Source organism: Dermacentor albipictus, chromosome 1, assembly GCF_038994185.2.
Source record: "Dermacentor albipictus isolate Rhodes 1998 colony chromosome 1, USDA_Dalb.pri_finalv2, whole genome shotgun sequence".
NCBI lineage: Eukaryota > Metazoa > Arthropoda > Arachnida > Ixodida > Ixodidae > Dermacentor > Dermacentor albipictus.
In genome coordinates, this window is record NC_091821.1 from 125,608,924 (window position 1) to 125,622,730 (window position 13,807).

Here is a 13,807-nt window from a genome sequence, read left to right on the forward strand (position 1 = left end):
TGTACAGACGTATCAGATAAACATGATACAATCTGGTTCAAAAAAAATTTAAAACTCAGCATTTATCAAGCTGAAGTTCCCTCTTGTGTAATCTGATAGTCTGATAGTCCATGGGGTGAAGTATTAAATAAATCGAACTGTATGGAAGCATGATCACTTAAACCTGGCAAAAGTCACACTGATTGTACCATTGACGGGTGAGAAGTTAGTACTCGATCTAGGATGGTTGCACTCGAAGATGTCGTACGGGTAAGTAGCTTAACCCATTAAAGACCAGCGTGACCATATGGTCACGTTAGCCTGCACAGTGTATTTCAATTAAATAAGATTAACAAAACAGCACCAAAATCGCCTTTGACATGCCATTAGACAGATGAGAGTTCCTTTTATGGATATCAAGTGGCAGCAGGTGTCAGTCGTTTTGTGGGAGCCTCTCACAAAGGCGGGAATAAGTGTTGTTGTGCGAGTAGCGTCGCCATGCATTACTCCAAGGGGTAATGCGTTTTTTTTTTCGCTACTTGTTTAAGCAATAGTCGGATATCCTTTTCTCCATATTGCTCTTTGGATATGTGACCTTTGCTGAGCATTTGTGAAAGATTAATGTTTGATTTATCCATGAACGAGCGTGTTATCTTGCGCATTGCCATATGGTCACGCTGGGCCTTTAGGCTACCTAACTTTATATTCTTCTTTAAACTGCATTCTCATCTCTTGCACGGCTGCTGGCGCGTTCCCACAGTGGTTGTTTCTTATTTTATTGTCTGAATAGGTTGATGTTGGAATAAATGGCGAAGATACTCGAAGAAGACGATGACGACGTGTCAGTGATTTATATCGACCCGCGAGAGGCTAGCACCTATTCGTATGAAGAGTCGGCCGGTGAAGACTCAGGCGGGCTCATTGACAATCTAATCGGGCGGCAGCTATGAGCCGGCGCTGAAACTGTTTTCTGTAACGGACGCCGCGTTGGTAGATCCGACTTGGACGATGATGACACTGGCAGGCAAGGTGACGGAACATGAGAGGTTTCTTCTGCTGTAGTTGATGCGGCCAATCCTGCGAAATTATCCACTGCTTCTAAATGGACGAACGGTGATCTCCAGAGAAGCCTTGGCATGTTTCCCTACACAAACTTTGGTGCTTACAGGGACTTTTCACCTGTTTTTTTTATTTACATTACCCCTAAGGGCCCTCACGCAAGGGTATTACATGGGGGGGGCACAAACATGAAATATACACAATAAATAAAACTACATCAAATAAACATACCCACAAGGAACATAAAATAAGTAGATTTGAACAAGGGTATATGCACTTAGTCATGAAAGTTGAGTTGTTCGATATCTTTTTTTGACGAAGCCGTCGTGGAGCTGCTAGTCGAATAAACAAGAAAGTATGCGTTATCTTTCAATATGCCTGATCCGGAGGTTACCAAAGAAGAATGAGGTTTTCTTGGAGTGCTCGTTTTGTCCGGCTATAACCGCTTGCCAGGGAAAAAGTGCTATTGGGACAGGGGCTTGGATATGCGCAACACGATGGCCTACAATGCTATGCGAAGAAATCTCTTCGTACAGACAATGTGATTTTTGCACTGTGCGAAATGCCAGCCTAACGCTTAGTGACAAGTTGGCAAAATTGCGTCCATTCACGGCATTATTGAAAGCAAGGTTTCTGGAGCACTTGCAACCTGTGCGTCACCTGAGCTATGACGAAAGTATGATTGAGTATTATGGTCGTCATGACTGTAAATAGTTTATACGCAGAAAGCCTATCCGCTTCTGGTATAAAGTATGGTGCCTAAATGCCAAGAACGGACGCCTTGTAAACTTCAAAGTGTATCAAGCCAAGCAGGGGATCCCGGAACATCTGAAAAATATGAAAAGGACTTCGGAAAAGCAGCGGCGCCACTTCGAATGGTAGATGAACTCACAGCAGAGACGCACGCCCTTCCTTTCTTTTTCTATTTTGATAATTTATTCACAAGCATGAAGCTGCTTAGGCATTTCAAGGCACAGGGCTACAGAAGCACGGGCACAGTGAAGCAGAACCGTGTTCCCAAAGAGTGCCGTATCGCTCGACCCCAATTCGTCAAGCGTCAACCTAACCGGCACGAAGAGCCCGTGCTGAGCGACAGTGGGATAATTGTTGTCCTCTGGATGGACAATTCTGTAGTAACGATTGTAAGCACCAATCACGGCGTAGAGCCAATGTCATCTGCAGACATCTACTCTCGTGTTCAGAACAAACAAATCAAGGTTGCCTGCAAAAAACACTGTTGCTCACTACAAGTTTCATGGGAGGTACGGACCACATAGACGCAAATGTAGGCACCCACAGGACTGTAATCCGTGGCAAAAACTGGTGGTGGCCGATTTTCACTTGACTTTGTGATGTATCTATCAGCGATGCTTGGGCGCCAATTCGTAGCACAGGGTTCAACGTCACGCAGGTGGAATTCCGCAGGCAAATTGCACAAAGCTACCTTATGCGATGGAACAATAAGCATAGAGGACCTGGTCAACACAGAATCTGAAAGACTGGTGATGTCCTGACTGGTACTCAGTATGACCAAGTGGCCCACTTTGTTGCACCAATATTTAATGGCAAGAGGTGGAGGTGTGCATGAGATAATTACAACAGCGCAGTGCACACACAATGCACAAAGTATGACGCCGGCATGTGTATTCCACGATTTAAACCATATCGCACTAAATAAGTGCTCGACTATTCGCTATGTATGTTTTTTGTGATGTTTCATGGCTAGAAATAAATGTTTTTCACTTCGCGTATTTTGCTGTAGCGTAAGGGCCTAGTGTGACCATATGGTCATGGGCTATATTTCGAAAACTAATTAGGCAAGAGTAATAATTTTTTGCATGTGAATTATTAGTATAAAGGTAAGTTAATATATTAGATTTATTTCAAGATAGCAAGAAAAAAAAGAAACCGGTCCCTAATGGGTTAACTAATTTAGTAAGATTAAAATTGGTGCAGGTGTTAATAAATGCTTCACATTCTGAGGAACCGCTGTTCGCCTCTGGGTTAGGGTCATACCATGATATAGTAGGGAAATTGAAGTCTCCTATAAGAAAAGTGGACGCTGCATGGTACCTGACTTATAATTTGTGCAAAATGTCATAAAGTTCCTCAGTCTGCTGAGCAGGTGTCAACCAGTGACGAGAGGGTGTCACGTTTATTGATTATGCTACATATATTGCATGACAAAGCAGAAATATTCCGAGAAGCATTCTTTAGCTATTTCTGCGAAGGACCAGCCTGGGCTATTGGCGTTTCAGGAACAGAACGATTGGTTAACATAGTGTTTCTTGCCTCAAGTTCACAAATTCTGTCTGTAACAGGGCAATAGGCGTAAGTTGTTTTGTTCACAATCAGCTTACTGTGGCGCAACGTATATGGCTGTCCAGTTGCCTTCGCAAATTCTAGCAGCTTTTTTCTCGTTGTGCGGGTGGCTTTTGAAAAATCTTCACCAACAGAGACGCCTGTGCCACGAAGCTTTGATTTCATGGACACAATGTTGTCTTTAGCTTTACAAGAGGAAAACCAAGTGATTATGGGCACAAGTGATTCCCTCGTCTGACAACTGCAGATTGAACGTAGCTTGCGAATGTTTACTTCCATGCTTGCCCATGTCTCTGTAGAAGAGTCTTTAATGCAGTATAATGTAAGGTTGTCCCTTCGGGCACGGGCTTCCTGATAATCTAACCGTGCTTATAGAAGTGCACTTTCATTCCTAACTGCTGTAGTCACCAACTGCTCTAAATTTCAATCAGGAATATTTTCAAGGCAGTTCACTTTACCTTCAAAATCAATTAATTGTGGTGTAAAATGGCATACCTTGGAATCGAGTATTCTTTGATTTTCCTTTACTTCATCAATTGATTTGATGAGAATATTATGACGAGTGTCTAAATGCTTAGAAAGATTTGAGATAGCGGCTAGTATGTCATTGTAATGTTTGCAACATTCTCCTTCACGAGCACCCGGGTTATATTCAACGTCCCCACTGAGCAAGAATACCTTACAAACATGAACACACTCAATCACAATAGAGGCTAACACACTTCGGCATGGGAATAGCAGCAATGCAATGTTGTTAGGACGTTTGGAAAAAAGGGACTTAGATGAACTAACCTGTACAAAAAAGCAGAACTTGTTTGTGAAAACCATTGCGGCTGCTTTCCCATGCCCACTGAAAGGAGCTTGGGCGTGCTGGATTCTTATGTAGTGTCCCAGCGATGATGATTCTGTTCCTGAGGGTACCAGGTAGCAGTAGAGGCTTGCCGTTCCACTGTTGATTACATAGTCTTGAGTGAAGCAGTCACGATCGATGACAGGACAGACGCCCATGGGTAAGTCGAAGTTAATATCGCTGACTGGGGGACGGCTGCGCGGTTGGTAGCGCAGTAGCCATGAAGCACGTGCTCGTGATGGACGCCAACTGTACAAAAAAGCAGAATTTGTTTATGGAAACCATTGTGGCTGCTTTCCCATGCCCAATTTGCCGCCTTGGAGAAACAAATCGGCAAATTCCAGTTTTTCACCATCTCGAGAAATTGTCTGAGGTTTGTGGAGGTTTCAGATAAGCTTTAGACAGGCACATTTTATATATCAAACTATTGTGTGATGTTACACATCAAACTATTTTCTGATCCCTTTGAGTTTAACGTATCCAGGATTGGGTGTACAACTCGCTTTATTTTTCTCTTTGATGACCCTTTAAAGTCTCTCTTCCTCTCACACTTAAAAAAATGAAGTCGAAGCTGACTTTTTCACATTAGGAGGTGTTAAGAGAAGAAGCCCATTAACATTGCAACAGTGAGAGTCATTATAAATAAGAAATTAATGAAAATGAATGAATGAATGAATGAATGAATGAATGAATGAATGAATGAATGAATGTAGAGTAGGCGTAATGGAACCTGCACTCTCATCTCTGAGGCTTACACTCAACCTGGTGTGCCATAAGGATATTGGACACCTACATGTGCTGAAAGGGATTATTATTTTGCCATGCAGCATGCTCTGAACGCTGATGATTGTAGCATACACTGTGGCCCAGCTGTCTGCAAATAGAGCTAAATTATTTTAAAAAGGGGGCTAAAGATACGAAGATGGGACCAGTGATGTTCTGTTGGTAGTCGCCTTGCACAAACAATTTTTCTGTTATCATTGATTACCTAATTAGTCGAAATTAATTACCTAGTTAATAAATACCTAAATAATTGTGCAAACGAATGTCAAGTTATGCATCACACTTGAAAACATCACATTCAACATTTTGCAGCTTGCTACATTTATCCTTGTCATATATATTTTTTTTTTTTTCGCATTTCAATATTGTACAAGGGTTCTGAGCTGGGTTAGTTGGTTTACATTTATTATGGTAAAACAGCACAGATGATGGGACGAGTGAAACAGACAGGACATTGCGCCTTGTTAGATTTGGAGCCTGCAGCTGTTTTGTTTTGCTGATAAATTTCATACCTAAAGCATTTTTTTTTTTAATGGCGAATGTAAGTACAGTTCCATAAAACAAAATTGCTGACTTTAGAAAAAGTTACAGGCTGTGTACAGAAGAGAGGAAGTGATCCCTGTGCATGCACTCATTGCGAGAAGCACAATCCAAGGTTTGGACAAGCCTGTCACCCTTAGTTTAGTGACTGCTCAGGGTGGAGGAGACGGGCTTGTTCAAGATGGTCGATGGGTTAATTTATAACAGTTTGTGGGCATTACTGCATATAATGTTTTGTATAGTTGAATACAGTGTTCATGGTTACCTAAAATGCAAGCAAGCAAAATGCAGAAAGATTGCCAGTGCCAGCTTTCATGATGAGGATTTATTGGTGCTATGAAAATCATGCTATACATTGGAGCTGTTTGTGGATGTATGTTTTACTTTATTACGCAGCGAGAAGAAAAGAATGCTTTTCAAAGCCTTGGGACGGGCAACAGGATTGCGACGTGGCTCAACTATGTAAGCACTTTGTGGAGTTCCCATTTGGCATGTGCTTTAATCAGAGATACCTTTGTTTCTATTTTCAGCTGACTGTAAATAAGTATACATTTTCTTTTTCTTTTCACAAAAGTTATGGTTTGAACACTGCATCATTCATCTGTCTATGTTCCAGCACTGACTGCAATGCAAGTTGGCTTTTTCCATGTTTGGATTTTTGTTAAGAAACTTGCACAAAATTGAGAAGCGTTTATGTGAAGAAGTCACCTGTCTTCCTCTGCTTCCTAAATATTAAGTTGTTCATAATTGTTTTACAATAGGGCCCTGTACCCTGCCTTGAGCAATGTGAGTAGTCACCAATTTGTTAGGTAGAATGTGTGGGCATAAGCCCAAGACGTGAACGTTTTACTGTGTTATGCTGCATGCAGAGTTCAAAGGTAGAATGCTAACTCTTCATCTGCTTTACGTGTGGCATGTGGTTATGGTATTTCAAGGTACTATGTGGTGTCACCCAGCACAGATCTGTTACCAAACCACTTTGATATCACATATGGTTAAGTTGGAGTAGAGAGTAGCAAAGCACCAACTCGTACGACAGGACATAATGTGAAAGCAATTATTGTATTGCAATGTAAACAGCTAATGCAGAAAAAGAAAAAAGGAAAGGGAAATCCATGGAGGTGATGCTACTATGACAGGCTACTGTCACGGAAACAGGTTGAAAGAGAAGGAAGAGGGGAAATATTTGTCCTTAATTGTCCCCATTTTTTTAAAGCATTTTTAATAGCGTGCTTTGTCATGGCATTTCCTGTGGGGTGGCCAACAATTTCCAAGGCATTTATGTATTTGGTTCAACACAAAAATGTTGCTGATACCTAAAATATATGCAAAGTCGAACAAGTCCTCCAATTCAAAATGTCACATACACGGCAAGTTGTCATTCATTTTGCTTGTGGCATATTTTGTAACTGTGCTTGTTTTGTTCATTTGGGCAAAATAGAAGATTCACTGTTGGCTTTAGCTGGATGTTGCAAGGTGCAGCTGAAGGATCAGGCTACAGATTATATTAATGGATTACATAGTGCATAATATGCTCCTGTTGTATTGTCTCTCTTCATTTTGTCGCAGAACACTAAAATAATAGTTCTTTGTAGGTAAACGGATGGAGTGATGCAAGAAGTAAAAGTCACAAAACATAATTTTCATGCAAAATAATGAGTGTATCTAATGTCCTTAGTAAAGACATGACAGATAATTTTCGCAACAAATAGTTTAACCTTGTGTTGGTTTGCTTACATTCTTTGGCCATTTCTATTAGCAATGTCATAATAATGTTGTACACAATGTCATTGGAATTGAAAAAAATATATATTGCTTATGTTTATGTATTGTAACTTCCAGCAAAAGCGATTGACCAGAGAAAACTCTTAGAATATTATTCCCTTTGGCAATATTTTTCTTTTTATTTCTTCCATATTCATCTCTTATTATGCTTGTTAACTTGTTACTTACGTCACACAGTACAGGTTAAGCCTTTGTTTTTACTAATCTTGCTTTCTGTTTGTACAGATCTTTTGTGTTTATTTTGCATGTAATATGTGCTGTGCATTTCTGTCTTTTATTTTAAAGCTAGCAGTACACACATTGCTACTAACCACTAACCTGTATGCTGTTGCAACTAATACTATACTAACTCCTTAAAAAACATGCCGATTGTGAATGTTGCTGTATTCGTGATGCTATTCTTGCTTATGTTTATCTTTTTGTTCTTATTTCAAAGAAAAAGGGCAAGCAAAAACTACCACCGCACTTGTCAAATGGCAACCGGGTTTCCACGTGGCTTAACTATGTAAGCAGATATGAAGTCTCCCTTTCTGTCTCTTTGTCTATCTTCTTGCTATAACTACAAGCTTTAGTGAATGTGGGAATGCTTAGACTGCTTGCATGTTTGCAGGATGTCTTTAGTTATGTAACGCATGCATCACTGACGGTGCATATACAAAGTATCATGACTGAACACTTTAAAAATGACAGACTGTAGACAGCAACAGATTTCTTTCTCGCCATCCATTCGACATAGCTTTCGCAGTAGTGCTAGGTGGCTTAGTCTCATGCAATGATATTAATTTTAGTTTAGTGTGAAATAAAAAAGCAAAACTTAAAGCAGCAAAATTTTCTGCAATCTCATAGTTTTCATATCTGAAGTATAGAACGAAATTTTTAAAATATTTATTTCCTCACATATGTGTATACTTCAGTCGGGGATAATATAGGTCATTCAAATACTGTTGGCATGTACCAGTTGGCTTGGACTAGGCCAACAGCTTTGCTGGGGGACAAGGTATTCCATTTGTGCAAGCAGGAACTTGGACACTAGAAGATACGAATGCACACACATACACACAATGCTTTGACACAAGGCATACATTCATACTGTTAAAATCAGAGGTGTTCTAGCGGCTGGTGTAGGGATCTTGTGCCATCGAAACTCAATTTTTTAACTGCTGCTGTTTTCATCATTCAAGACTTTTAATCAAGAGGGAGAACATTCTCTATATGTAAAAAGTTGCACAATGTTGTATCACATGCACAATATCATACATGCGACACCACATCATGCAATTTTGCCATTATGCATTACAGAAATAATGCACTATCTGGCATTTGCACGCTTATTTTTTATGTGGTGCTGACCCCTAGTTTTGATTCAGTCAAATCAAAATTAGTTGAGTTTTATTTCACCGCAGAATGTTTTTACCATTAAAAGAAAGGAATACTTCAGTGAGCTATGCTAAGCTTTGGCACCTTACAAGTTACAAAAACTTAACCAGTACATGTACAGTAGTGTAGAGTAAAATTAAGCTATTCATGAACCACTCTGAAACAGCCGTTCAATGCAGAAACAGTGAAACAGGGATGTGCAGATAGGTAGGGTAGGACAATAATAATAAGTCAACATCCAATTTTACGGGCTCCCTAGGGATCACAAAGACGTCCTAAAAATCAGGCAGTCCAAAATAATGAATAATGCATGCCTTAAACTGCCCTCATGGGCTCAAATTGCCACATCCACATCCAAAATAGCTCTAAAGGCACGTCAGTACAATTATTAGGTATCTAGTTGCCAGTGCTGTGAAATTAGACAGCAGGTGCGCACATGTATATTTAAGGAACACATTTTATGTCCTGTGGCAGTGGCCTCTTCGCACTCTTTGTATGCTTCACCACAATGGATTATGTATGCTTGACCGCGTAACACTGCTGTATTGCGGCAAAGCTTTCGGGAACCGTCATTGTGCAATGCTTTAGACCGTTGCCATGCTTTCCACACTTGGACACCATCAGTGAGGAGGACGAAGGCGAAATCTGTGCCTTTGCCAACAGTGGAAAATCTTTCAGACGAAAAACACGGTACCGAACAGCAGGAAGCTCAATAGCAGACGTCGAAGCAGCTAGGCCTTACAACAGCACAACATGACTACTATGGCTGAGTGGGTCGATACGCAAAAGCACTGGTTCGAGGCAGTGAAATAGACAAAATTTTGGCGTTGGTAATGCTGTCTCGGACCTGTGGTCATGGCAAGAAGTCTGGAAAATTGGGTGGCGAAGGGTTTCAGTTCCCAAAATTTCAGACGTTTTTGTACATTAGCTCTATCAGGTACTGGGGAGGGGGGTTGCTGCGAAGGCATCCGAATTCAAGCATGTCTGAAAAATCAGCTTTTAAAGAAATCAGTCATTGTCTCTATTATATATAGGAATCAGCATTTTCCGCTTTAAAAAAGAAAGCCGTCATCATAATTTTTTTCTGAGATTTTGTTTTAAACAAAAAAGGTCGGTACGAAGTTTACCAGAGGTTAAGATTGTGATCGGTGCGCAGCTGTGAGCCTACATGTGCTCCAATGCAAGGAGCTTGGTGAGGTCAAAGCAATCTTTAATTTATTTCTTATTGGTGTCCATTTTGCCTGCCCCAGCGCTGGCCCGGGCCCTGGCAGTCACACTGAAGCGGATGAACTGGGTATTCACTGGTGCTAATGCAGGGTTGTATCTACATAGTCCTTTTTGTACCCGCGTAATGTTACAGATGAAGTCGTATTCTATTTGTGTTCGAATATCAAACACACCCACTACATACATAGTTACTACATAGTTCCATTGCCACATGGCACACTTTTGTTTGACTGCTACTTGAACTTTGTTATGTTGTGTATTGAATGCAAATACAGTGTTGAACCAAAAATAAATAAATGAATAAACAGCAAGCTCAACTCGAAACATTATCCACTAAGATAACCAAATGAGAGTCCATCCAGAAAAAGATATTTAACGAAAAAGCCAAATTGTCCAATAGAAATGAAAGCCAAAAAAAAAGTATGCCAAATTTTTGGAAAATAAAAACCAAAAGCACTGAACCCTGGTTTATAGCTATTTTGAAAACTAAAAGAAATGCTGTTTGATTTCACACTGAAAGAGGCACAGATATCTACTACAGTTGTTTCATTGATGAGTACCAAGGGCTGAGACTGCTGTGACTATGTGAGCTGCAATTGTCGCCGTCAGGCAACTTATGGAAAATGTCCTGATATGTTAGGCTATCATTTGTTGTGATAATGTATATGTCTGTATGAATACACTGACAAGTAGCATATCGTATGCTCTGACTTGATTTTCACAAGAATGGTTTTGAGTGATTGTAGACAATCGTCATTGGTTCAGTGGTTATGTACTGGGCGCAGGATTTCTGCATTGCCTGACCACATTTATTGTATTGTATGTCAGCTTTCACAATCACTGTGTTGAATTGTTTGTGTTGCTTACATTATATTCTGCTGAAAACCCATGCTGCATGCTCAAATTTGTTCTTTAAGTAATCCTAATTTTCCTAGCTTTATATGTCACATACATTGGCAAAGAAAGTCTCATGCAAGGGTGGTATTTTCAAACGATCATTTTTGGTGATACTTTTACTTCTGATAACTAGCATTAGATATGTTGACGTTCATACAAATAAGATAGTATGCTTGGAACTGTGCCGAAAATGCTCTTGCTCACTAGACACCGATGTTTCTGCTATTCCGACACTAGTGACTGATGCTTCAATTGTTCAATGTTCAATTGAGCATTGAGCCTCAAGAATTAACTCAGTTAAAACTGTTCGACCAAAGATTTATGTCATAGTTTAATGATAAGCAAATTAGGCTCAATCTTGTATTGCTGCTGATAGTGGCATCTGTGCTGCGCATGCAGAAACGACCACTTTCACACCATGAGTGCCGGACTGCTCCCTTTTCAGTGCCAGTGGCAGCTCAAAATGCTTGATGCATCATGCTGTTTTTGGCATATACAGCAGGCTGCACTTTGTGTACAAGTTCAGCTGCTTTGGCAACAGTGGCCCATGCCATGCAGTCAAAGTTACAGCTTGTGTTCAGCAGCAGCAATGAAGCTGTTGCTGCTTTCCTTATTTATCAATGCTTGTTCACTGGCTTTTTTTAGTTCTGCTCTTTTGAATGAAAGATCATGCTAGAATTAGGAAAATGCAGTGCATTGTTGTCATGTGAACTATGAAAGGAACATATAGCATCTTTCCTGGCCACCGGTGATCTCACAATGGCTTATCTATTCACACCATCATTCCAGCCCAAGAGAGAGTGAACTGTCCAGCAGTTTTTTTTCGTCGTATGCAATGCACTATAGCATGCCTATACACTGTATGCAAAACATTTTAGCATTTCAGTGTGAGCTAGCACACATTTGTGTTATTGCGCATTCACATGTTGCAGTGGCACGTAATTGTGCAATTACAGGGCACCCAGAGATCACATTGTAAGATTTGTTTTATGGGCAGAATATGATCCTTCCACTTAGTGCAGGTGTATGTAGCATGGGTCCAGCCCTGCTGCATGTGCTGCACCATCTGCAGTTGGTGCATTAGTGCAGGTGCTGCATCATGTGTGCAGCACGCACGCACCTGCACTAAGTGGTGCAGCATGTTTGAATGAAAGCTTCCTAAGCACGTGAAGCTTGTGACACCGCTGGTTGCTGTGCTTCAGAAAGAGGCAGATCTAGGTGGAAAGAAAGTGGTATGAGGAAGACAATAACTTGCGAGTAAAAATGTGTCTGGTTATCCTGCATGCTGCAATGTAATTAAAGCAATATTCAGGCCTGATAGGCCCATAGTAGAGCACTGAGTTTCTCTTCAGCACGCCCCTTGCAATGAGAAGCGACCACAGTAACTCTGGGAAGGGTCATCATAAAAGGGCACATCATGTACTGTGCCACTGCAAGTAGTTCAATGTATTGCATGTGCCAGTGGGTAGTGTTCAATTTAAGCCCTTAGAAACCCTGCGCTTTTACATGAAGTTTTCATGGGGATGTCCCTAGTGTTAGATATAAGCAATCATTCAAAATTGGGAAGTTTAGCATAAGCAGGCTCAATTGTATTTGTTTAACTGTGTCATGCCAAACAAGTACTTAGAAGGTCAAGTCAAAGAATGGCTGTATATGTAAATGAGAACCAGCATATAAAATCAACATTGACATTGAACAAGAAATGGTACACTTGGAGCATGCCTCAGCCAGGGGCTTCGGAAGTGTAATTTGTGGATGGTGCAGCAGACCCCCCTCTTCCACTCCCTCAACCTCTCTTTCTTTCTTCAAGTTTATTTCAACTTCAGGATGTGTGCAACATGTACATAAACATTTCCTGGGACCCAACAATGTTGTCCCAAAACAAAACTAACCAAATAAGTATAGAAAAAAAAACTGGTTTCTCTAGAAGTAATAAGTATAACACAGGAAACAATAACATAAATAAAGCAAACGGAGGAGTGAAAGGCCGCACTCTGTACATTGTGATGTCTCCTTGCAGTAAGCATTACCAAAGCCCAGACCTCGTTTATCCCAGGTCCACCACATTGAAAAGGGGTGATTTTGGGGCGGAAAAGTAGGGAAGGGGTTTGGCCATCAGGGCTTGGAAGGGAGAAGGGGGGTGGGGGGCTGTTTATGTTGAAGCATGTGTACAACAAATATTTAGCCAGAAATATTTGCAAGAAGTCGAGCTATTTACTCCTTACACCACTTGTATTTCCTTACTTGTTTGCGTGTGTAAAGTTAAAAAAAAGTGCAAGGAAACTGTGAAGGATGCTGGTCAGATTAAAACACAAGAACTTGGTGCACTCTTAACTTATTTAACAGTACAAGTGTACACAGGTCTAATTGGAACAACATAGAAAATTTTATTTTGTTTTATTTATCTGTTTACCCAAAGGGCCTAGAAATTGGGGCCTTAGGGAAAACATAAGGGGAGAAAGGTACATAAAGTTGAACAATGCATAAAAATGTAGAAAGTACACAAGTTATGTACAAGATATGTTAAGCACCACTAGTAGCAACATCAACATAAATATTGAAAAGGTTGATTCTACAAAAGTCACAAATCAAAGACAGAATGAGGAGCCTTCCAACTCAGGATACAATAAATAATTTAAAAGAAAAGATCATCTCTAAAAAAAGAAATAACTTCATGTTAAGCATTTAATTTTGAGGGGACATTGTTTGGGAAATTAATAAGGAGATCCCACAGGACGTATTGACATGTGGACTTAAACAAGTCTTTACGGGGGAGCACTTTTTACCGCCTAACAAATGTTATCACTCAGCGCGGGACGCACCCGCATGTATCGGAAGTTTCTTGAATGTTAACGATGGTTCTGTTGTCACCGAAGCTTGTGTAATCTGATTGTATGTGCGACGCGAATTGTGTAGAACTTTCTAGAAAACACGCGGGCACCTCCAATTACTCTGGAACCTTCAATGACTCGTGTATAAAAGCCAACA

At 40.5% G+C, this 13,807-nt stretch overlaps 1 protein-coding gene across 3 annotated transcripts in view; it reads left to right on the forward strand.

Moving 5' to 3' along the window:
* Positions 1–13,807, forward strand: part of PH4alphaEFB (prolyl 4-hydroxylase subunit alpha-1) — a 116,582-nt gene that overhangs the window by 61,590 nt on the left and 41,185 nt on the right. For 2 of the 3 annotated variants that reach the window (XM_065451156.2, XM_065451157.2), the window contains exons 10-11: positions 5,930–5,995; positions 7,755–7,823. In XM_065451156.2, the coding sequence (XP_065307228.1) occupies positions 5,930–5,995; positions 7,755–7,823 (135 nt within the window). The remainder of the gene's footprint in view (positions 1–5,929; positions 5,996–7,754; positions 7,824–13,807) is intronic. The other variant, XM_065451158.2, reaches the window with a different exon arrangement.